The sequence below is a fragment of the Trichechus manatus genome, unplaced genomic scaffold, assembly GCF_000243295.1.
Source record: "Trichechus manatus latirostris isolate Lorelei unplaced genomic scaffold, TriManLat1.0 scaffold00080, whole genome shotgun sequence".
NCBI lineage: Eukaryota > Metazoa > Chordata > Mammalia > Sirenia > Trichechidae > Trichechus > Trichechus manatus.
In genome coordinates, this window is record NW_004444016.1 from 7,344,288 (window position 1) to 7,369,167 (window position 24,880).

At 45.9% G+C, this 24,880-nt stretch overlaps 1 protein-coding gene and 1 long non-coding RNA gene across 2 annotated transcripts in view; one reads left to right on the top strand and one right to left on the bottom strand.

Moving 5' to 3' along the window:
• Positions 1 to 14,662, top strand: part of LOC111821378 (uncharacterized) — a 49,018-nt gene extending 34,356 nt beyond the window's left edge. The window contains exon 2 of the long non-coding RNA XR_002824810.1: positions 14,187 to 14,662. This is a non-coding gene — a long non-coding RNA (uncharacterized LOC111821378). The remainder of the gene's footprint in view (positions 1 to 14,186) is intronic.
• A 479-nt stretch (positions 14,663 to 15,141) lies between these two features.
• PFDN1 (prefoldin subunit 1) overlaps positions 15,142 to 24,880 on the bottom strand; it is a 66,292-nt gene continuing 56,553 nt past the window's right edge. The window contains exon 4 of the mRNA XM_004381067.2: positions 15,142 to 16,571. Coding sequence (XP_004381124.1) covers positions 16,488 to 16,571 — 84 coding nt within the window. The 3' untranslated portion in view covers positions 15,142 to 16,487. The remainder of the gene's footprint in view (positions 16,572 to 24,880) is intronic.

Consider the following 24,880-nt stretch of genomic DNA (forward strand, 5'->3'; position numbering starts at 1 on the left):
CTGCCAGGATGCTGCTGCTCATGGCCCCCTCTGACTGGGTCTCTCTCTCCCTCACCCCACTTCCCCTTTCCCCTCCACCCCAGTGTACGTGATGGAACGGGAAAGGAAGACGCAAGACACCGGGTGTCAGGCAGCCTTGGCTGCGTGCTGGACTGCCCTCTGCTGCTGCTGCCTCCTGGACAGCTTGGATTGAGCAGCCAAGACCCAGGTTCTCCGTGGCCTCCAAGTGTTCCCTGCAGGCCCTCTACCTGCTGTTACTGGAATAAACAACTAGTGTTGCACAATTTCTTTTTCTCTATCTAATCTGCAGACTTCTAAATTTGAGCACCTATGATAGGTGTGAAATGATAGCTCACTATTTTAATTTGCCTTCCGCGACTGCTAAAGACCTTGAACATAAAAATATAAAAGTTTTGGTGATGTGGTTTCTTCTGTGAATTGCTTGTACATATTTTTAGCTCATTTTTTTCTATTGGGTTGTCTTTTTCTTATTGATACATAGGAGATCTTTATATATTCTGCACGCTAATATTTGTCAGTTTTATAGACTTGCAAATAACCTCTCCCTGTCTGACTGCTCTTAACTTTTTTGTAGTGTATTTTATAGGTGTGGAAGCTTGTAAATTCATATCTGTCAATCTTTCCCTCATGCTTTGTGTGTTTTATTCTTTAAAAAACAATTTTCTGTTTCAAGGTCATAAAGATAAGTCCATATTCTAAAAGTTTGCTTTACACATAAGGTCTTTAGGCCACCTGGAACTTATTTTTGATCATGGTGTGGGGTAGGGTTCTGCTTTTCTTTTTCTATTTTGATAGTTCCAGCACCATTTGTTAATTAGGTTACCCTTTCCTCATTGATTTGTAATGACATTTGTCATATACTAATTTCCCATATAAACATGGGCTAGAATCAGGAATCCAGTATGATAAGCATACACCCCTTATTTTTCTTTAGCATTTTCTTGGCTGTTCTTGGTCTTTTACTATTTAATCTGGATTTTAGTGTGAGTGTGTCAATTTCTGTGGAAAACCATGTTTGGTTTTGTTTGGAATGGCATGTAATTTACAGAGTAATTGGGGAAGGATTGACATATCTACAATATTGTCTTCATATCATGAGCATGGTATCTCTCCATTTATTTTTGTCTTTTATATGCTTAAATAAAGTCTTATAATTTTCTTCACATAGGTCTCACATGTCCTTTGTTGGTTTTTATATTTTGATTTCTTCAGAGATACAGTTTTAATGCTCTTGTGAATGGATTCTTTTTAAAAATGTTATATTTACTACCTCATGGAGATAATTTCTTCACTCCAGATATATTAGAAATTTAGCCCAGTTTTTGTCACAACATTGCCTTGAGGTATTTTGAATTGTGGAGGTTAGTATTTCAATCTGCCCAATGCCCACTTCAGACAGGAAGGAGCTGTTCTTAGGGGGGTACCAGCAATCTACAGGGACAGTCATTTATTCAGCAAACACTGAACAGCTCTAGTGTGTTAGGTGTTAGACTGCAAAGAACACAGACCCCCATCCCACGGGTAATAATTGACTTTATACTTTCCTATGAAAAAAAGATATGTAATGCTATGAAAACATATAAAAGGGGACAGTCTGGCACAATCTGGAGGGCTGAAAAACTAGAAGAGGAAGTTGGTGTGGCCGAGAGCAGTGGGATGTCGTGAGCAGATGAGGAAAGGCAGGGAGGAGCAAGATGGAGCCTCGTAGCCTAAATTAGGGATTTTGGTCTTTGTCTTGTGAGCAACAGGAGGCCACTGAAGTATTTTAAGCGAAGGAATGACATGATCAAAGTGGCATTTGTAGAGATCCTTTGGCTTCTGTGTGGAGAATGACTTGGAGGCAGGCACAAGTACATGTGGTGATGTTGGAGAGAAATGAATTCATTTGATATATTAGGAAGTAAAACCAGATGGATTGGATATGGGGATTGAAGAAGAAAGGAAGAGTCAGGGATGACTCCTGGGCTTCTTCTGGAACTGAGTGCATGGTGGTGGTGTTTACGGAGTTTGGGAACAAGGGAAAGGCCACATTTAGTTGGGAGGAAGAGCATCATGTTGAGCTCTGAATGTATTGGGTTAGTTTGAGGTCTTGAGGTGTACTTGAGACATGAAAGTGGAGATGTCAGGTAAGCAATTGTATATATGCCTGAAACTTGGAGGAAAGGCTAGACTGTAGATATAAATATGGGAAGCATTGGTGTGTTGGTAACTGAAACTGTGGGAGTGAATGAAATCAAGTTGGTGGAAATATGGAGGAAAAGAGCAGGTGACAGCACAGGGCTGAGCTTTAAGGAATTTTAACATGGACCTATAGATGATGAAACTGCAAAGGAGTCAGAGATGGAAAACCAGGAGAATGGGTGTCCCAAAAACTGAAAGAAGATGTTGTATCAAGAAGAGAGTGGTCAACAGTGTCAATAAGGTGAGAAATCAAAAGTGTCCGTTGGCATTAACCAATTGGACCATTGTCAGTGAGGGATGGACCTTGCTCCAGTTCCTGCTAGGATGAGAAGACAGAGTCCCTCAAGCCTGAAAGAAGGCAGACATTTGTGCAGACATGGAAGAGATGAGCTCAGAGAACTAGATGGAGCATAAAGATTAGAAACCCCTGCAGCGAAACACTGAGTCTCAGAAGGGCCAGATACTGAGTAAGGGAAGCAAGTTAATGTCACTCAGCTGTGCATCTTTGAGCCTGGACAGAGGAGATGTTGCTCCTCAAGCAGACCGTGTTCCCTGGGGTGGCTGTTGGAGGGTTCAGCACGTGGATGGCCAAGCAGGTGACTATCCATGCTCTGGGTTGGCTCTTCTGAACTACAGCAATAGTATAGGTTCTTCATGATCAACATTTCAGAATTTCTGATGGTTTTCAGATTTTTGTAATATAAATCTTTTCAAAAGAAACTTTATATGCCATTCCAGTACAGAAAATAGGTATTATGGAACTGTTCTGGTTGAAGGAAGGAGGGGCCACCCCCAACCTTTTATGGAACCCAAGGGACCTGAGGAGTGCATTTGAAAGCCCTTGATCTTTCAGGATCTTCCAGTACATTTGACCAAGGGAGATTTGGGTTGGATGGGTTTTGCACTGGAACGTCATCCTGGGATACCACTGTGCAAGTGAAATCATCAGTGTGTAGTTGCTGGTGTATTCCGTAAAAAGCTCTGGTGGGGACTTTATTGCTGAACAGTATTCCATTGTATGGAGGTACTACAGTTTATTCTTCCACCTGCTGAAGGACCTTCAGGTTGTTTCCACTTTTTAGCAATTACGAATGTAGCTGTTACAAACATTTATGTACAGATTTTTACATGAACATAAGTTTTTCTGTAAGGTAAATACCCAGGAATGGGCAATGATTGAGTGTATCTTTAACTTTAATAAACTGCAGAATGGCTGTACCATTTTGCATTCCCATCAGCAAGGTATGAGAGTTCCAGTTGCTCTGCATCCTCGCTAGTACTTGATATTATCAGTATTTTTTATTTTAGCCATTCTGATAGGTGTGTAGTGGCATCTTATTGTGGTTTTAATTTGCATTTTCTTAATGGCTAATGATGTTGAAGATCTTTTCCTGTGCTTGTTTGCCCTCCTTATATCTGTATGTCTGTTCAAGGCTTTTGCCCACTTTTAAATTGGGTTGCTTTCTTACTGCTGAGTTTTGAGAGCCTTTATGTATTCTGGATACAAGTCCTTTGCCGGATATGATTTGCAAATATTTTCTCTCAGTCTATAGCTTATCTTTTCATCCTCTTAACAGTATCTTTTGAAGAGCAAAAGTTTTTAATTTTGATAAAGTCTAATTTATTTTTTTCTCTTATGGATCACGCTTTTGGTGTCAGGTCTAAGAACTCTTTGCCTAACCTCAGATCATGAAGATTTTCTTCTAAAAGTTTTATAGTTTTGTTTTACATTTAGATCTATGCTCCATTTTGTATAAAATGTGAAGTTTGGGTTGAAGGTTTTTTGCCTGCTAATTTTTTCAACAGCATTTATTTGAAAAGACTGTCTTTTCTCCATTGAGTTGCTCTTGTGTATTAAACATCAATTGGTCATATTCATGTGGGTCTATTACTGTCTTCTCTGTTCTTTTCCTTTGATCTATATGTCTGCCGCTTTGCCAGTGCAGTAATATCTTGATTACTGTAGCTTTATATTAAGTCCTGTGAGGGCAGTGGTGGTTCAGTGGTAGAATTCTTGCTTTCCATGCCAGAGACCAGGGTTCGATTCTTGGCCAATCTGCCTCATGTGCAGCCACCATGCATCTGTGGAGGCTTGTGTGTTGCTATGATGCTGAACAGGTTTCAGTGGAACTTCCAGACTAAGAGTAGGAAGAAAGACCTGGTGATCTACTTGTGAAAATCAGCCAGTGAAAATCCTATGGATCACAACAGTCCAATCCCGTTGCACGCGGGAGTGCCATGAGTCAGGAGTCAGTTTGACGGCATTTAGCAACAACAGTGACTAAAACTGCCTAAAAATAAAAAATTTCATTTTTTTAATTGTTTATTCTTTAAAAAATCTTTTTATTACATTTTTTTTTTATTGTACTTCAGGTGAAGGTTTACACAACAAATAGTTTCTCATTAAACAGTGTCTTTAAAAATTTTTTTTTAATTGTTTTTAAAAACTAGCTACTCCCGTTCTCTTGCCTTTTGATAAATTTTTAGAATCTATTTATATCTACAAAAAATCCTGTTGGAATTTTGATTGACATTCCATTAATCTATAGATCATTCTGGGAGGTATTTAATTGGGATTGCATACAAGTCTTATATGCAATAACCTTTAATGACATAAAGCAGCCTGATCCTTCATTTGCTGTGTTGTGATCATTTCAGAGTTAAAGCCCCAGTGATTACATTGGTGTCATTTGAAGTGTAGAAGTAAATGAGGTATGGTCTTCATCAAATTGAGTAGGAACAGCCATTAAAAGAGTCACTGACCAGCATGTTGAGGGGCTCTGGGCCAGATCACCACCGTCATTTCCAACCTTGGTCTCCATGTATCTCACCTCTCCGTCACGTTGTGAGCAAGATCATGTGCTAGAGGATTCCCCCTGCCTCAGGGTCCTAGAACTGTTACGTACGAGGCATGGCCAGGATTTTTCTCTTAACTTTCCCTCAATTTCTTTTGCCATTCATATTTATTTCTTCAAAAACCACATTAGGGATATATTCATGATATGATAAATCACGATACAGTAAATTGCTTCCTCCCTTCTGCTCAAGTAATGTCACCCATAACATCGAGTTCTCAGCACCAGAGACACTTTTTGTTCTCTTCCCAAATACATTTTGGGGCTCCTCACACTGTCGGCCCCTCTCTCCCCTTTGATCCTTACAGTGACGTCTTCCCCAGCTCACACTGCCTCGTCTGGTCTGTCTTAGGCAATAGTACAAACGAACTCTAGCTGGATAGTGCGGGGCCGAAGAGCTGGCTGGTGCTCATGTTCCCATCCTGTGTATTTCTCCCCATCACTGCCCGCATCCCCAGTCATCTGGCTGACTTCAGGATCAAAGAAAAACCGCTGTCTACTGTCCAAACTAAATTCAAAACCCAGGCTGTTCTAAGGTATCTCTTCCCTTCAGGATATAAAAGATGGCTGCTTGCTAAAGTCTTGTGCAGCAGAAATGGGGCCATCACCTTAGTAAACTATTTGAGGTGCCCTTTGCGGGGGGCGCTTATCTTCTTTGCCAGCCTGAGAAGCGCTTGGTTACCTCCCTAGTCTTACAGGTACCTCTCCACATAAACACAATTATGATTCATTTTATAAACTCATCTGGATAGAGCAGCCAGGCAAGCTGTTCTCCCTCCAGTCAGCTCGTGGCATTTCTGTGGATGTGCCAAGCCCCGCATTGCCCTGGGCCTGGGATGCTTGCTGCAGATATGTTTTGCAAGACCAGGCCTTGTGCACACTTTTGGAACAGTAAACACAAACTTGTGTGCTGCCCTGGAACAGTGGGCATCTCAGTTCTTTAGCAGTGATATGAACATGAACAGTCAAATGTTAAGTTATGAAAGGTAATATTTGACAGGTGCTAAAGGATCTCACTATTTAAGAAATCTCATGGTGAAACTTCCCGTTTGTGAACTAAGATCTTTTATTTTTATATCTGTGTTAATGACACTAAACTTTGTCCTCATCACAGCATTTTCCCATGTTAACTGAGGCAGTAGCTTCCACAACTCTGCCTTCCCATTCTATAAAGGAGGAAGCAGAGGCTCAGAGAGGTCCAGTGACCTACCTGAGGTTCACCCAGCTGTGCAGGAGCAGAGCCAGCACCTCAGCTCAGGTCCATCTGACTCCCAAGTTGGTAGCAGTGACGTGGGGGATGTCGGCCCTGGTTTTGGCCTCTTCTTTTGTTGGTTACAGTAAAAACAAACAAAAACACCTTATTTTCTATGTATGATGTAAGTGGAGTGAGTTCCACTCTGCTGGAAAGTACCAAGGACTTCTGGATCTTCAGCCACACACACAGACTGGTCAGTTTCCAGCACTGGGTTTGAGTTCCACACAAGGAAATTTTTTGACGTGCACTAGTGCATTCTCGCACGCTCCCTGTTCAGGCTGCTCTGCTACCTTCTTGCCTTCTCCAGCACTCCACTTGGGGACTGAGGGTGTGTGGGTCGAGAGGACGATGGTCCTTTCAGTTTAGTGTTGTGTGGCTATGGATAGAAAATGCAGTCGGCTCCCTCAGAGCTGTGACTGGCTCACCTCACTTCTCAGTCCGAAAAACACTGCAGGGAGCTGTCCCTCTAAAGACACTCTCATCCCCAAAGAATTCAGTCCGTTTCCTGTGACTCAGTGGATAAAGTCACGAGTCTTGCTGAAATTTTGAGATTCAGTTATGGGCTGATTGCATTTGCATTTGGTTGGCTTTTTTTTTTTTTTCTTAAGGCATAGGAAGAAAAACCTTACTCTCCAGTTTTTAGTCTTTTTAAAATGTGTGCATCCCCTCTAACTTGGCCATTTCTGGTTTCATATTATGTTCTGCAGACCTTAGTGTCTGCATTGTCTGACTGAATGATAGTCACAGATTCCTGTCACATCTGGGAAAATGCTCCTGGAGCTTTTCTTACGTATGAGGTTTTCCTTATGCCCTTCATCTAAGGAAATGGAATGTTTTCTAAATAGTTCACACTCTCAAGGCTCTGAAGGATTTTAACAGCTAAAGCTGGTGTATTCTGCTACCACTGCAGCCCAGCACACACTCAGACAGCCCTTGGCTTCTCCCTGGGATTGTTCCTCTTTCCCTCTTCTCTCTGACCAGCTGTGCCCACATGGACTAGCAGTTCTGCTTTTGTCATCCCAGAAAGATTTGGGGCCACATACACAAGTGCTAATCAGAGTATGTATTGGCTGGAGAAGCCCCTCACCTTACATAGACCCAGCATAAAAGAAAGTTTAGCTTTTTCACGATATCTTCTATAGGAAGTCACCCCATTATGGCCCCTGTTTATTATGTCCTCCCTCCTTCATTCTGGGCCAAGTGCTTCACATTATCTTATGTTTTTGTCACAAGTGTCCTCTGAAGCAGGGACTCCTTCCCCTCCCCGGTTTTGCAAGTGAGATGTTTCGGGCACCGGGAAGCTTTGACTTGCTCAAAGTCACACAGCCTGTCAGTGGCAGAGTTAGGATTGGAACTTGGGCAGTGTCGCTCCAGAGCCCAGGTACTTACCCACTGTCCTTAGAGAACAAAGCAACCCAATGGGTGGGAATGGCCTAGGAAAGTCTGAAGTTGATCTCTTGAGGGGGAGTATCCAGGGGCCAGGTCTCCTTTCCTCCCCCACCCCACCCAGGGGGGTGCCTTGTTCTGGGCCGACACACCCACTCACCTGTGAGACTGCAGCTGCCAGGAGGGGGAACTCTGGCAGTTCACTGCAGCACCCAGTCCACTGCTGGCCCAGAGCATTCTGAGGTGATGGAGGTCTTTCACCCCCTGATACTTAGCTGCATATCAGATCCCATGGTGCCAGGCTGCTGTCTGATTGAAAGTGAGCCTAGTCTTGATGTGCAGAGAGCACTGGGCCAGGAGGCAGGACATTGGGTGACAGGCCAGGTCCTGGCTTTAATTCAGTTTGTGGCCTCATTCAAGTTACTTCCCTTCCCTGAGCTCAGCATCCTCTTCTTAACAAAAAAATGACTCCCCAGCACTTTCGTCTACAGTTCTGGCATCTGAGGAGTTCTCAGTTGTCCCAGTATCTACAACCAGCCCTGTCCTAGTGGCACCAGCAGCTCAAGCCTGAGGATAGGCCCACAGGAGGGTTGCAGTGCAGCCCTACTTGTCTGGCTGGCACAACTTGCCCAGATGTTGTCCAACCCCAAATTTTGCCATCAGATCTACTTTTCAAAAGATTGACTGGGGCCGGCCAGTCTAAATCCGAAGTGGATTGACTGCTCCCCTTTCCTTCCCATCACTTCATCTTGAAGCCAGAGGCCTCATGATTGAGCCTGTGGTGGGGGCTAGAGCTCATCCCTCCTGTGGACTCTGGAAGCACATCTCTGGTGGAAGGCTGTGGTTCTAGTAGATGACCCAGTCCCCTTGGGTCCTGGACCCTGGTCAACCTCTCAGAAGGTTTGCTCTCAGCCCTGGGATAGCTGCTTGGTTTTGTCCAGGGGCTGCCTCCCTCACAGGATGATGGCAGCCACACTTCTGAGGACCTAGAAACAAGGACCCACATACAGGTCATCAAGCTTTCACCCTTTCCAGACCAATCCATATAAACACGTGGCACTCAGTGTCTAGAGAGTGAGTGGCTGATGAATGATTATGTTGGGCAGCAGTCACCCAGGGTGGAGGCCCTGGCCACACGCTTGGTGGTAAATGCTCAGCCAGTGCTGGTTGGTGCGGTCAGTGGGTGCACAGTGGGTGGGTGAATTGGTTGGCCAGCTCCCAGACTGCTTGCCTTGGGGTGGCTGTTTTGGGACACTGAAGCAGGAAAAGGGACAGGGACTTGGGAGACACGGTCTCACCTGACTCACAGCTTCACAGAAGGACAGTAAGGCCAGCACTGGAGGTGCAAGAGGAGGAGGCATGAGGAGCAGGGCAGGCAAGGAGGTCCGGGGATGGCCCCAAGCTTAACAGGCAAGGGCAGCTGCCATTGCGGACCCGGGCTAAGGCTGGCTGGTTCTGCCAGATTCTTGAAAGCTCCATATGCTTCTTCCTCTTAAACTTCAAAGAGTCCAGTGAAAACTATGGGCCCTTGATGGCCTCCTACTAGATAAGCCCTGGACAGATCAGAGTTTGGGCTAGTTCCCTTTGCTAGTCATCCCAGCACTCCCTCCCTCTGCATACTCACCTGGTGCTCCCCAGGGCTTGAAGCAGGTGGCTGAGTAGCACCGTCTTTAGGACAGTTTGTTCTCATCAGTGCAGCCCCTTGTGCTGGGTAGTAAATGTCTTGAGGCTTTACTTATTCCTACAATGCCTAAAGATTTTTCTCTCTCTTCCTGCCTCTTGGCCTGAGCAATAGGAGAGCTATTTCAGCATCTTCTAGCACCTCCTGGGAGGCTGGCCTTCTTCAGTTGGTCTCAATGACCAAAGCAGGGTGAGAGCAGTTGAGCACAGACTACAGGTCTCCTGTCCCTGGGAAGGCTGTCATGTCCACTCCAGCACTTCTGAGGAGGGGCTGTGGCTGTGCTGGTCTTTGCAGTTGAGGACTAGCCCTGGGTGCTCCTCACTAGTCTGGGCCATACAGGGCCAGGGCACTGCTTTCTACTTTCTGGAGCAAGAAGGCCTCAGATGGCTGAGCTTTTTGGGAGGCTCCAGTCCATGTGTGCACCCCTCTGAGGACATCTTTGTGACTGTGTGCATCTCCTGAACAGCTCTCTCAGGTTGGGGCTGTGTGCACAAGCATAAATGAGCAGGAGGGGCCTCAGAAGGCTCTGTTACCTTCTGTTTGAAGCACTTGATGAATCATTTAAAAAGTTTAAACTGAGCAAGTAAAGGTTTCAGGTGCCGGGGTGGGGCTGACTGAGAAATTGGAGTATTCAGCTGAGAAGGCCTCTGCTCACCTTTCTTACAGGCCATCCCTATCCTCGCCCCCGTGGGGCCCATTGTCTGCCCAGAACAGGTTTCTGAGTAGTCCGTGTGAATGGTACCTCTGGGTTTGATATAGTTGTTCTGTATCCTGCGACCAACGGGACTGCTGGTTGGTGTGTCTGGTGGCCTAGGTTTCAGTGGGCACGGATGGCCCTGTTATGGGAAGACCCCAACATCTCCCTCCCCCAGCAGACATCTCCCATCTGTCTTCTCTGCTCCCAGCATGGGGCTGAGAAGGTGGTGCCCCTGCCAGAGGCTGCTCAGCTCCTCCAGGGCTGCTCTGCACCTGAGAACCAAGGCTTACTTGGGCCTTCCTGACCTAGTCTGGGCCTCTGGGTCACACCTGCATGCTATACACCCCTCCCCCACACTCCCTTTTCCTTTTCACCACTACCCCATACACACACACACACACTCTCTCTCTCTCTCTGTTTTGCTCTCACACTTACATTCAGGTCTCACACTGGGCTGGGGCTGAGAACACTTGAGGGTTGGTGCCAAAGGGCTGTCTGGGGCAAGAGAGACAAGCCAGTGAAGGGACCCCAGGACCTGCCCTCCAACCCAACTGCAGTCCCCTGGAAACAGAGTCCCTTCTTGCCTGGGGCCAGGGCATAGGCCCTTGCCATCTGCTGTAGAGTGGTTCCTGCTGCTGAGACACTGGACAGTGAATGAGAAGGGTATGTAGGCCAATCCTTAAGGCCCTGCATCCATCACCAGGAGGAGCTGGAGTCCAGCCCCTGTCCCCAGGCTGGCCACAGGGGGTCATTTGCTCTCCAAGAAGGAGTGAGATCTAACCAGCTAGCCACTCTGGGGGCACCAGAACCTCTTCCCAGGCTGGGCCTTGACTGCTGACTTGCCTGGAATGGTCGTGCCCACCCCACCCTGCCCATTGCCCTTTCATCTTTTTTTTTAAGACTTTATCTTGAAATAACTTTAGACTTATGGAAGAGTTGCAGAGAGAGTATGAAGTTTCTGTATACCATTCACACAGCTTCCCCTAATGCTGAATGTCTTACATAACCATTGTTCTGCCTCCTTTTTATGCACTACTTGCCAGTAGGGGAGGCCTGGGTGTGAAACACCTGGTTGAAGCCATCTCTGCCACAGCTCCCACTGGTAGCTAGGACTGCCAGCTAAGCTTCAGTCCACATAGCAACCTGGCTTCAAGTTCCCAGGGTGTCATGGGCCAGGCAGGAAGGGCTGCACACTAGTGGCCAAGGTATCAGTGGGCACGGGTGGCCCTGGAGGGGAAGACCCCAGCACCTGGGCAAGCTCTCTCCCTTCCCCAGCGGGCATCACCCATCTGTCTTCTCTGTTCCCAGCATGGGGCTGAGAAGGTGATGCCCCTGCCAGAGGCTGCTCAGCTTCTCCCAGGGCTGCCCTGTACCCGAGAACCAAGGCTTACCTGGGCCTTCCTGACCTAGTCTGGGCCTAGGACATCTCAGGCAGAGCGCCCCACTGGGCGGCAGAGGGGGGAGGTGGCTGAGCAGATGTGTGGAGCAGTGAGGCCCCTGTAGTGGAGTGGGATCTGGGGCAAAAACTAGGCCACGCAACTCAGTGCAGCAGCACCTCTAGGTGCAGTACCTTGGACCCTACAGGTAGGTCGGGCATCTGTGAAGATACAGTTGTAAAATGTCCCATTTTGGGGCCCCATAGCAGGTGCTATGAGGAACTGTGAGGCCTTCCTTAGATACTTGTCCTGGGCCAGTCACCCCCTGCTTTGGGTGAAAAAGAAACTCAGGTCACTCCTACCCCTGGCGTTGCCCCCACTTCCAACCCTCCCAACAGCTTGGCCCAGGCAGAAGGGCCCAGGGAGGTGGGGATAGACGGGGGTGCCTTGAGGGTAGAGATTTTGTCCTCAGCTAGTTGAAGAAAAAATATTACAAAGGCCTTGATGCTCCAGGAAATAACTGACTCAGGCTTCTAAGGTATCTGCAGACTTATCACCCCTGTCAGGGTTGACACAGCTCTCTGGTTTGAAGTCCTCTGTTTTGAAGCCACTATTTTCAACCTCTGTAAGCATTGCTGGGGAGTCACAAGCTCAAAGTCCCTTATTTCCCCCAGCTTTCAGACTATGTTGTATGAAATAAGCCCCAGCCTGGACAAACTAAACTGAAGGAGAAAGGTGTTAGAGGAAGCAAGATGGGGACAGTTTTGTTTCCCTGACTAAGCTACTTCTGGGTCAGTGGTCTGACAGGAGAGAGGCATTGCCGCCACCTTTGCCTTTGTGGTGCTGGACAGGCTGGGAGAGGGAAGCAGTGAGGAGATGGGCACCGTGATACCTGTTCCCTAAGGCTGTGGTGAAGATTGAATGGTACGATGTCTGGAAGGCCCTCAGCACAGGTGCTGGCACGTTGTGAACACTTCAGTTAGTGGTAGCCTGCAGGGCCTCTCATACGGCAGCATCTCAGGCTGTCTGGCCTGAGTCCTGGGAAGGCCTGTGGATGAAACAAGCAGGCGTTTCTAGAGCTGACAGGGAGGGTAGAAGGAAGAGGCTACTCAAGGGGTGGGGATGTCTACAGCCAACCATGTTCCTGGTTTCCCTGACCAAAGCTGACTGTGCATGATCAGGGAGGCCGGGGACTTGCCGGGCACATGCAGGCAACACACTCCATGGGGCCTTCCTGCTGCAGTGACTGTAGGACCTGCAGTGCCCAGGCCTTCAGTGGGCGGTGAGGGCTTTGGCTGGTATGGGAGTTGGGACACAGGTCTGTGCTGTAGCCCCATTCGCTCCTGGTCCTGCCTCTGTGCCTGGTCCTGTGTACGTGAACAAGAGATTTAACCTCTCTGAAGCCTCAACTTCCTTACCTGTAAAATGGGGATGATAATATCTAGCTCAAGGTTATTGTGAGGACTAAATCAATGTACTTTATGAGCCCTCAGAATAAATGGGCCATCCTCTCCCCTTTGACCAGGTTTCCCTGGTGGTAGGTTCTTTCCTCCCAGACCCAGAACAACTCTGCCCATGTTGCTGAGTGGATGAAAGCGGTGTGGGATTAGACATGTGCATGAGGGAAGGGAGAAGGGGGTGGCCTAGAGGGTGGCCGATATCGTGAGAGGGCTTTAAAAAGCTCACTACACCCCATCTCATTCTAGCTACTGTACCAGGCTACAGAGAGAGGAGGCAGAAAAAGAGATACCAAACACAAAAATAGAACCAAAACAAAGATTGCCCAAGGACTAGTTTAATTTACGAGATTCATGCATTCATGACTTTGAAAAAGTTTAGAATTCTTACTGCTTATGAGTTTGATGATGGTGGTGGTTTTGAGATTTATTATAAGTGGCCACAGATCCTTCGAGGCCGAGGCTGACCATCAGCCATTTTAAGTATGTCCTTACGAGAAGAGAGGCTAATTGCCGGCCAGAAGTCAGCTGACAAGTGAAGCATGGTTGGGGTCCTTCTTGACCTGGGGAGTTTTTTAGCACTCAGATCTCTTAATGGAGCACTTAGCCCTGAAGAGGGTTCAGACTTCCAATTCCAGAACATTCTGAGGAAAAGCAGGAATGCCAGGCTCAGGGGACACCACGCAGGCTTCAGCCACCCGTCCCACTTGACTTGGTGTTCATCCTGTCTTCATTATTGTTTTGGTGCTGAGGGCACTGACCATCAGAGTATAGAGGTTGAGGGCACATTCTAATACTATGTATTGCTCAGGTATGAAAAACCAGTTTCTTGTTTATTTTGTTAGGGTCTGACACCTCTTCTTAGGAGATTTTAATGCCAGCCACTCTTTTACCCTTGTGTGATGGCTTAGCTATATCTGAAGAAACATCTCCTGGGCTTCCTGTAGGTAAGGTAACATGGTGCTGGCTGGTTTAAAAGCCAAGTAGGGTTAGCCAACTTTAGCACAAACAGCAACAGACATTTCTTAATGGTCTCAACTCTAGCTGCCCTGATGTGAGGATGTGTTCTGTAGGTTTCCTAGCGCTTGTTCCTGAAGGAATAGAATGTCCTTAGTCTGGACCCTTCCTCATTAGCAACTGGCAGGGGCAGAAACACACCCAGTCAGCTTAAAGGCTTTCACTTGCTGTCACCCTCCCTTGGCCTGGGGAGACTCTCCTCTGTAGGGCATCAAGTTTGTACTGGCTCACTCTCACCTTCTCTCCCCTTCTCCCTCCAGTGTATGTGGTGGAAGACCAAAGAAGGGATGACCTGGGCTCAGCAACCTGCCTTACAGCCTGCTGGACTGCTCTCTGTTGCTGCTGTCTCTGGGACATGCTCACCTGACCATCACAGTTCTCCTGTCCTGCCAGCGCTGCCGCTGCCTCTTGACGAGTGTGCCTGCCCCATCTCTTCTGATCGCTGAAACAAATGACTAGCTCTGCCCGGGCACCTCTGCCTTCACCCAGTGGGATTCTAGATTAGTGGGAGTTGCTGCTGTTTAATTCATTGACTTGATCAATGTTCAGAATCCGGTTCTTATTGGTCTTTAATGAATGTGCTAAATGACACTCCTTTTGTTTTGGCCAAAGGCTTATGAAATATGTATATCTATAATTTTGAAATTATACACTCAAGGTAGTGGCAAGATGTAACACACCACTCAATGATTTCTCTGCTAGCACCCTGTATGCGTCAATAAATTTGTCCAAACCTCAACTGTCTGCATTATTCCAGATAGAATCTAAGCCCTTAGTCTGCGTTCCTATGCGCCTCCTGGACTCTATTACCATTTCTAACTACTCATCTGCTCACCCAAGTCCCAGATTAAGGCTTGTAAAACATAGATATCTCAAGTGCCACTATCCAGTATCTAAAGAGGAACCTACTTCCCTTGCACTCCAGTACTACACAAGTAGTGTGGGTGTGTCAGGAAGGTAGGTTCCAAGGCTAGGTGTCCTCAGGCCCCTGGCCAAGCTGGCATTCTCTCCCTGGCCCGACTCAGAGATGCGCTCAGGCAGGAGCACTCACTCACCAGGGAGCTGCATCCTTTTTCCCAGAACCTAGGAAAAGGTGCCTCTGTGTAGGGCCAGACCCGAGCTTTCTTTTCCTGCTGTCCCTTCCACCCCTCCCCCCTTAATACGCATATCACAGGAGAGAGCAGTCCCGATGCAAACAACAAACGAGCCAGCCCTGCCGTCCATCTCCGCTTTGGCCGCAGGGTGGCGCTGAGCTGCCGCAGCAGCGAATCAGGTTTTCCTTCTTCAGCGGGCCTGCAAGGCGAGCCTCCAGAGATGAGGCTGCAGTTGGCAGCTCCCTCTCTGCTCTCCTGCCCGCCTTTCCCCCTAAGCAGTGGCGGGCAGATAAATGTTTAACTACCTGCTCTCTTTAAAAAAAAAGAAAAAGCCATGGTTTTGTAGCATTTTCTGATTTCTGAGTTGTAAATGCTCCCACTTAGGCTGATTTCAAGCTACCAAAGTGACATCACAAAACACAGTTGGAAAGAGAAGTACAGGAGCACCCATTATATGGATTTCCACCATCCAGATACAATAGACTATTAACCTCATGAACACAGATAATCATAAAGTGTAGTAAAATAATTAAGAAGAGATGAGTTTTAAATATTATCCTTGTTTTTAATACAATTTCACTGTAAGTTTACATAATTAATAATGGATGTGTTTAACAACTGGCTTGCAACAAAATTTCTGAAAATGTACTAATTAGCTCTCGTGAGCCACTACAAGCCGGCTCTGGCATACCACTGCCCCCAAGCCTCAGGAGACCTCAGGATTGTGGTGTCCACTTCTTCATGATACTAACCAAAGGGAGACAATCTTGGAGGTACTGCTGGTTTATTACTGGATTTTCTTTTGGAATCTTTGGGAAGAAGTGGGGGAAGGAATCTTTAGACTGCCCGAGAGGAACAGTTGTTCTTCTGTTCATTTAAATGCAGCTATACCCTGGTCTTCCTTCTTCCCTATCTGTACACTACGTGGAGGCCCATAAGCTGAGACAATTACTCAAAGGACCAGAAAGGAAAAAGAGAAAAGGGCAAGATCCCAACCGCCAAGGAGGGACAGGCTTCCATGCAGAAGGGGGAGGACCCGGCCCCGGAGCAGGGCTGGCAGGAACTGAGATACACAGAGGTTGGCCACTGCCTCTCTGGCCTCTGTTCTCATCCTCAGCTCAAGCAAAGCAGGCAGAGCAGAGTGGGACAGATGGCTTTATTGGTTTGACCAGCGTGGTACCAGTGGTGGGCTCAGGCAGAGCTTCCCTATAGGTCCTGGCTCCCACCTTCCCTCCTGGGAGTTCATGCCCCACCCCCAGGGGAGGAGTGTCCTGGGCAGGAGTGGCAGGCAGAACCAGGATAAGAAATATAGAGTTGTGATCTGCAGGGGACTCAGGGTAATGAAGAAAATGTAGGGTGATGAGGCCACCCAGTAAAATGTCCATCAGGGCAGAACAGAGGCTTTCCTTGCATAGGACCCCACCCTCGTCAGGAATGGAGGGGTCCAGAGCATCCCCTCAAGGCCTCCTACTGGGCCCTTCGTGCCATCAGCATCTCCCGGATATTGTCCTCAGCTTCCTTCACGCTTCTCTCAAGGTAGGATTTTCTCTGCTGCAACATGAGAAAGAAACAAGGTTAGGACCAGGGTGAGGGAGCCACACTGGCGAAGACAACTTCTGCACCCGATAGTTATGGCTTCTCCTTCGGGATCAGTGACTTCCAAGTGGAGCATACTGGCTACTAGAAGCCAGGTACACACACCTGCCCAGAGTCCCCGTCCTAACCCAGAAGGAGGACCCAGGGGCAAAGGGGAGGAGGTGGCTTGGTACAGGAAGCAGAAGCACTCTGTGGAAGACAAGCACTCTTCCCCCAGAAGGAAGTAGACTCTAAAAACAGGCGTCTCAGTACATGAAGTTATAGCAGACAGACAAAGGCCAGGAAATTCCAGGACAAAGCTCCTGTGCCATAACAGACTGTCTCCTCTCAAGGTTTTCCATGGTCTGGGCCAGACGCCTGTAGCTACTGCTGCTGCGGAACTGCCAGTGCACACTGCTCCTTCCAGCGAGCTGGTGGCTGCCTGAGGACTGGGAAGCTGTATCACACACCTCATTGAGGCAGCTGAGTCAGGATGGAATCTGCTTTTCTAATGAATCTACTGCCTGCCAGGAATCCAGGACAGTGACACACAGTAAAACAGATCTTTAGACATTTACTTCCCACCCCATCTGGGTCCTAAATAAAAAATCCCGTCTTAGACAAAGAACTACTTTCACATCTGGACCCAGATTACAAAAGATTAGTCAAAGGAAATAATGTCTGTCCATTACCTGCCCTGTGGTCAATCCCAGAAATATGGTGGCTTCTTCATAGTGGCCCCTGCCCTGAGGACATAGTTGTGGCTGTATTCCCACTTAACTGACATGAAATGAAGGCTCCGTTTTTAAGGAACACTATCCATGTCCTGAGAGAATAGTTAACACCCTCCCAGGGTGCACAGGACTGCTTGAGCCACAGTTGAAGCCAGTAAAGCAGAGCCCAGCCCAGGCATCCACACATGGCCCATGCCCTTCTCTGTCCCCACACCCTTCACCCAAGAAACTGTAGGCTCAGTTCAACCACTAAAGTGCCCATATGACCTGGGGAAGTCACAGAAAGGTTGGGGAAGAGGGCAGGTGAGCTACACATCACTGTGTCTTGCTTGGGAACCCCAACTTCTCAGATGGAAAAAGAAATGGATGTCCCTTATTCCCGCAAGGGCTTCACCATTAAACCTCTCTGGTGCTCCTCTATATATCCATGCCTCTAACTTCTTCCACTCCCTGTCCAGAGAGACAGTACACTTAGAGGCTTTTTCCTATAGATGCCAAATGTTATGGCATACACAAACCCTTATCCAGCCTGTGTGAAGCTCTCATTCCTATTTGTCTTCTAATGTCTAATTTCCTTAAGACTAGAAACAGCCATGTCTCCCATCTGCCCTACTTGCACACATTCCTTACAACAAAACAGGAGCTCCATAAACAATCCATAGAGATCATGATAACAATTCAACGGGCACAAATGTATTGTTGCTAAGGAATTTTGTTTAATTACACTGCTAACCTGATTATGGTCCTATCATTGTGATATCAGAGTGGAAACTTAAACTTCCTTGGATAAACAACCCTTAGACTTTACTTGTGGTGACTTAAAATGAGGCAAATACTAATAACTCCTGACGCACCACTCAAGAATGCATGTGCCCTGGGTGTGCACAGAAGGGGAGCAAGCAAGGTTCCACCTCTGCAAGGGTTAGCCAGTGCTGGGGGGCCCAGTCTGTTGCATTCGATCTCTACTAACTTGCTGCCACAGATGGCAAAACCATAAACTGGAACACGAGCAAGAGCTTTTCTGCCCTACTGCCCAGGCCTCTTGGGCAACTAAATTCAGGTTGTAATTCTCAGTTTTAAAATTACAACAGATGGGGCATTCCCAGCAGTGTGGGACCTGCTTTCTGACTGTATTTCAGTTGTTCCTCTCCATTCCCAAAGCACATCTAAACCCAGAAGACCCTCATAATCAAATCCGGACCAAGGAACCTGAAACGAGAGCTGCTCCCAGAGTCAGAGTCCATCCCAAGGCTCTTCTGGACCCAGAGGACCTACCCTGCTGTAGCTTTTGACCACACTAAATTGCAGAGGCCTGGGTAAGTGTCCCTAAAAGTTCATATGCTGGGAATCACATTTATCCCAAAAATAATTGTGGCAAAATCGACCCAAATACAAATGAGACCACCAGAGAGGATAGAAAAAATAAAGGAACCAATGATTGGGTCAATTTTTTTCTTTGTTGAGTCTCCACAGCTTCTTTCTAAAACTTCTAATCAAGCCAGAAACTCTACGGACCCCTGTCTTCCCCATTTCTGTAAATGACAACTCCATTCTTGGCAGTGGTCAAGATAAAAACTTTGGTGTCATCCTTGAATCCTCTTTCTTTAACCCCTGACAGCCAATCAGCAAAACAAATCCTGTTGGCACTATGTCAAAATGTATCCAGAATCTGATCTTAATGCAATAGCCTCCTAACCAGTCTCCTTTCTTCTGTCCTTGACCCCCTTAGTCTCTTCACACAGTAGCCAGAGTCATCATTAACACTTAAAAGCCTCCAGTGGCTTCCCATCTCACTCAAGGAGTAAAAAGGAAAGCCTTTTCAACTGCCAAAAAGCCACGTATGGCCTTGCTCTCCACTAACTCTGTGACTCACCTAAAATTCTCCTCTCACTCCTTCAGCTCCAGCCTCAATGGCCTCCTTGCAGTTCGTTCCTCCAGCCCACCAGGCATGTTCCTGCCTGGCCACTGCCTTTGCTCGGAACCCTCTTCCCTAGATACCCACATTACCTGCTCCTTCACTTCCTTCAGGCCTTTATCAAATATCACCTTATCTGAAAGGCCTTCCTGATTACATGCAGCTCTATACTCTCCATTCTTCTTCCCCTAATTTTTCTCCATAGCACTTAACCACCACCTGAAACAGTATTTATCTGTCTTTCCTTCCTAGAAGGAATGGTTCACAGGATAGGACTTTGCTTTGTCCCCTGATACAGTCCCAGTGTCTAGAAAGAGTGGCTGATCCATACAGTAATCAAAATTCAAAACTTGTTGAATAATGTGTATTTATTACAGGGAAAGATGCCTTACTGATTTACTTGTACATACACTGCTCCTTTTTAATTCTCCCTCCCAACTTTAATGAATAAGAAACACACACCAAAGAAAGCAAAGGTAGAAACGGACCATTCTCCTTCGAGGTGGTTTTTAGTTTTTGGTATAGCCCTCCAACCTCTGCCCTGGATATGCCTAGGCTTAAAACTCAAACCTCACTGATCCCTCTGAAGATATCAAAGCCTGGCTCCACAAAGAACAGGCCCTCAGGGTCAGGCTCTTGTGCTTTGCTTAACAAGGGGATAATGATAGCTGGGTAAACCTAGGGGGGCTTTAAACCTCCACCAGGAGTCCTGGAAAGGCATTAGCTGTCCTCAGTGTAGCATCTTTTTGTCTTGTTATGCAATTTCCCTCAGAGCCCTTCCCCTAGGAAATTCTCTGGTGGCATCAAACCACAAAGCTCTGGCTGCAATGACATTCTTGTGGAGCCTAGTCCTGTACTGAAATCTTGAGATTTCCTGTGGGGCCTGTACAGCCAGTGAATGACATTGCCGGACTTACTGCTCATCAGCCCGTGGTTCTTTTTTCTAGGAGTCAGACTGAGGAACTGGTGTTTCTTTCTCATCCTCTCATGAAGGAAAGAGGCTCAAGTCCCTAGAACTTTTCTGACATGACACAATCTCTCAAACAGGCTCCTGAGGTAATTCATCTTGTGACACTATCTCTATAGACTTTTCTCTTAGGAACTCTGTCTCTCTCTCTCCTTCTCTAATATTTTTCCTGTTTGTCACTCCTTGAGGTATACAACAGAGTTTTCTCCTCTCTAACCCTCTACTTCCCCATTTGTAAAATGAGGGTTTGGGCAACACCAGTGTATCCTCACCCTCTGCCAATTTTTCTTCAGCCACAGACCTTTCTTCAAATGAACTCTTGTCTTAGAAGACTAAACAAAACAGGTCAAATGGAGCTTGGGGGAGAAGGGAGACATGGTGGATAAAAGCAGCCCTCTGGCTTGTCCCTGCCTCCAGTCCAGGCTATAGGGGCAGTAGACAAGACAATCTTAGGTGTCCTTCTACTCTGATGTTCTGAGATCTGTGTCCTCAGATCTGAGCCCCACATTTCTGACCGAGTTTCACCTACCTTGGCCAGACACATCTCCCTTTTGCTGAATCCATGGCTTCTGAAGACAATGCCAACTTCAAGCTCCACTATTAATCACAAAAGGCCTTCTCACTGTCTCCTCTCACAACTTCAGATTAAGACCCTAGAGCCTCACTAATTCTCTCAGTTTGTCTAATAGTAAAATGGCCAGAGGGTGCCAGCTGCCCATAATGGGGAAGTTTAGCCAGAGGCCAGGAATTCCCAGAAGGCTGAGGATGCCTGTCTGCCAGTGTGGAAGAAGGCAGAGGCAACAAGAAGGGGAAGAGAAAAAAAGAAAGGCAATGAGAGAACACAGTCAGAGAAGTCAGAAAGGGAAACGAGACTGAGATGGCACAGCTGAGCTCTCAAAGCATGTGACCTGACCCATGATCACCAGAGTGGGCAGGAGTACCCACCAGAGGCAGTAAAGGCAGGGAAAACCAGCCAGGACTTTGAAGCTACAAGACGGAGTAAAACTGATCCTAGGATACACATCTCCTGTGAACTCAAAGGACACAGACAGGCTATAAAGTAACTGCTCAACTATACTGTTGGGAGACAAGCTCAAAGAAAGGGAAAGCAATTGCAGGCATGGAGCAGAAGAATAAAGAGAAATCTTAGAAGGGGTTACCATCTCTGCATCTTTTAGAAACTACTTTAGAAACATCTTTAGAGGTCCCTCTCGTGAAGGACAGGCGCAAAAGGCTTGGTTCAGCTCAGCACTGACCTTGTTTTTCTTGCAGGTGTCCTTTTACCTGCTAAGAGAATCTGACACTGCCACCATATGGGATCAGACTCCCAAATTCTACCTACGGTCACATGCTGGCTACCAGCCACAATTCAGTCTGCACAAGACAAGCAATCTACACTATTCAAGCACTTTACACTGGGAGAAAAAATCGTATTTCTTCAAAACAACAGTATTTAGCTCCTCAGCCCACCTGGGCTTTAGTGATCTCTACCTACCGCTCTCCTGAACACATCGGCTTCATTTAAATCCCAGAGAAAGCACAATCCATCAGACAACCAGGCAAAGACAAATTAGAAAGCTGATGGCTAAGCACAGAGTCAGGACAGGGCAACTGTGCCAATGCTATGGCCCAGGTCAGGCTTCATCCAAACAATCATTACCATTTGTGGGCAGCAGGCTGTCAAAGGGTTAACAACTATCAAGTGACGTAGGTAGGGAAAATTCTCGCTCAGAGAATAACAGATTAAAGGGAGAAGGAACCTGATCTCTATCTCAAACACCTAAAGGAATGACTCCTTAAGTGTGGTCCCTGGATCAGCAGCATCACTATCACCTGGAAACTTGTTAGAAATGCAAATCCTCAGAACCCACCCCATCCTCTGAATTGAAAATGGTGGGGGTGGAGCCCAGTAATCTGTGTTTTAACAAGCCCTCCAGGTAGGCACTTACTGATGAGGATCAAAGACTACAGCCTTCAGTATGGATTACACCTCAACATAAAGAAAACAAAAATCCTCACAACTGGGCCAATAAGCAACATCATGACAAAAGGAGAAAATATTGAAATTGTCAAGGATTTCATTTTACTTGGATCCACAATCAACGCCCATGGAAGCAGCAGTCAAGAAATCAAATGCTCATAGAAAAGGAAGGGATACTCCCAAATTCATTCTATGAAGCCAGCATAACCATGATACCAAAGCCAGCAAAGACACCACAAAAAAAGAAAATCACAGACCAATATCTCTCATGAATATAAATGTAAAAATTCTCAGTAAAGTTCTAACCAACAGAATTCAGCACCATACAGAAAACAATAATACAACCAAATGGGATTCATATCAGGTATGCAAGGATGATTCAACATTAGAAAATCAATCAACGTAATCCACCACACATGATTATCTCAATGCGGAAAAGGTATTTGATAAAGTCCAAAACCCATTCCTGAAAAAAACTCTCAATAAAATAGGAATAGAAGGAAAATTCCTCAACATAATAAAAGGCATCTATGCAAGACCAACAGCCAACATCATTCTCAACAGAGAGAAGCTGAAAGCTCTCCCCCTGAGAAGGGGAACAAGACAAGGATGCCCTTTATCACCACTCCTATTTAACACTGTGCTGGAAGTCCTAGCTAGAGCAATAAGGAAAGAAAAAGAAATAAAGGGCATCCTAATTGGTAAGGAAGAAGTAAAACTATCCCTATTTGCAGACGATATGGTACTATACACAGAGAACCCTAAAGATTCCACAAGAAAACTACGGGAACTAATGGAAAAATTCAGCAGAGTAGCAGGATACAAGATCAACATACAAAATTTAGCTGGATTCCTATACAGCAACAAAGAGAACTATGAAAAGGAAATCAGGAAAACAATACCATTTATAATAGCACCTAATAAAATACTTAGGAATAAATCTAACCAGGGACGTTAAAGACCTATATAAATGGAAAAACACACCATACTCATGTATAGGAAGACGCAACATTGTAAAAATGTCGATACTACCCAAAGAGAACTACAGATAGAATGCAATCCCAATTCAAATAACAGCATTCTTTAATGAGATGGAAAAACTAATCATTAACTTTATATGGAAAGGAAAGAAACCAAAAAAAATGTGTTGCCGTCGAGTCGATTCCAACTCATAGTGACCCTACAGGACAGAGTAGAACTGCCCCATATGGTTTCCAAGAAGCAGTTGATGGATTCAAACTGCCAACCTTTTGATTAGCAGCTGAGCTCTTAACCACTGTGCCATCAGGGCTCCGGAAAGGTAAGAGGCCCCAGAGAAGTAAAGCATTATTGAAGAAGAACAAAGCAGGAGGTCTCACACTACCTGACCTCAGAACCTACTATACAGCCACAGTAGTCAAAACAGCCTGGTACTGATACAACAACAAACACACAGACCAATGGAACAGAATTGAGAACCCAGAAGTAAATCCATCCACCTATGGTCACCTGATCTTTAACAAAGGCCCAAATTCCATTCAATGGGGAAAAGGCAGTCTCTTTAAAAAATGGTGCTGGTGAAACTGGATGTCCACCTGTAAAAAAATGAAACAGGACCCATACCTCACACCACACACAAAAACTAATTCAAAATGGATCAAAGACCTACATATAAAACCTAAAACCATAAAGATCATGAAAGAAAAAATAGGAACAAGGCTAGGGGCCTTACATATGGCACAAATATGATACAAACCATAACTAACAATGCACAAACACCAAAAGATAAACTAGATAACTAGGATCTCCTAAAAATTGAAAACTCATGGTCTCAAAAGACTTCATCAAAAGAGAAAAAAAAGAGAACCTACAGACTGGGAAAAAAATTTTTGACTATGACATAGCTGATAAGGTTCTAAAATCTATAAGATACTGCAACACCGTAACAATAAAAAGACAAATAATCCAATTTAAAAACAGGCAAAGGATATGAACAGACACTTCCCAAAAGAAGACATTCAGATGGCTAACAGACACATGAGGAAATGCTCGCGATTATTCTTCATTAGAGAAATGCAAATTAAAAATACAATGAGATACCATCTCACCCCAACATGATTGGCACTAATCAAAACAACAGAAAATAACAAATGTCAGATAGATTGTGGGGACACTGGAACTCTTATGCACTTCTAGTGGGAATGCAAAATGGTTCAACCACTATGGAAAACGATATGGCACTTCCTTAAAAGCTAGAAATAGAAATACCATAAGATCCAGCAACGCCACTCCTAGGAATATATCCTAGAGAAATAAGAGCTGTCACAGGAATAGACATATGCACACCCATGTTCACTGCAGCATTATTCATAATAGCAAAAAGATGCAAACAACCTAAGTTCCCATCAACAGATGAATGGATAAACAAATTATGGTACATACACACAATGGAATACTATGCGATGATAGAGAACAATGATGAATGTGCAAAACATCTCACAACATGGATGAATCTCGAGGGCTTTATGCTGAGTGAAATAAAGTCAACCACAGAAGGACAAATACTGTATGAGACCACTATTATAAAAACTCAAGAAAAGGTTTACACACAGAAAGAAACACTCTTTGGTGGTTACAAGGGAGGGGAAGACAGGGGAGGGGGAATCACTAATCAGATAGTAGATAAGTGGTAACTTTGGTTAAGGGTAA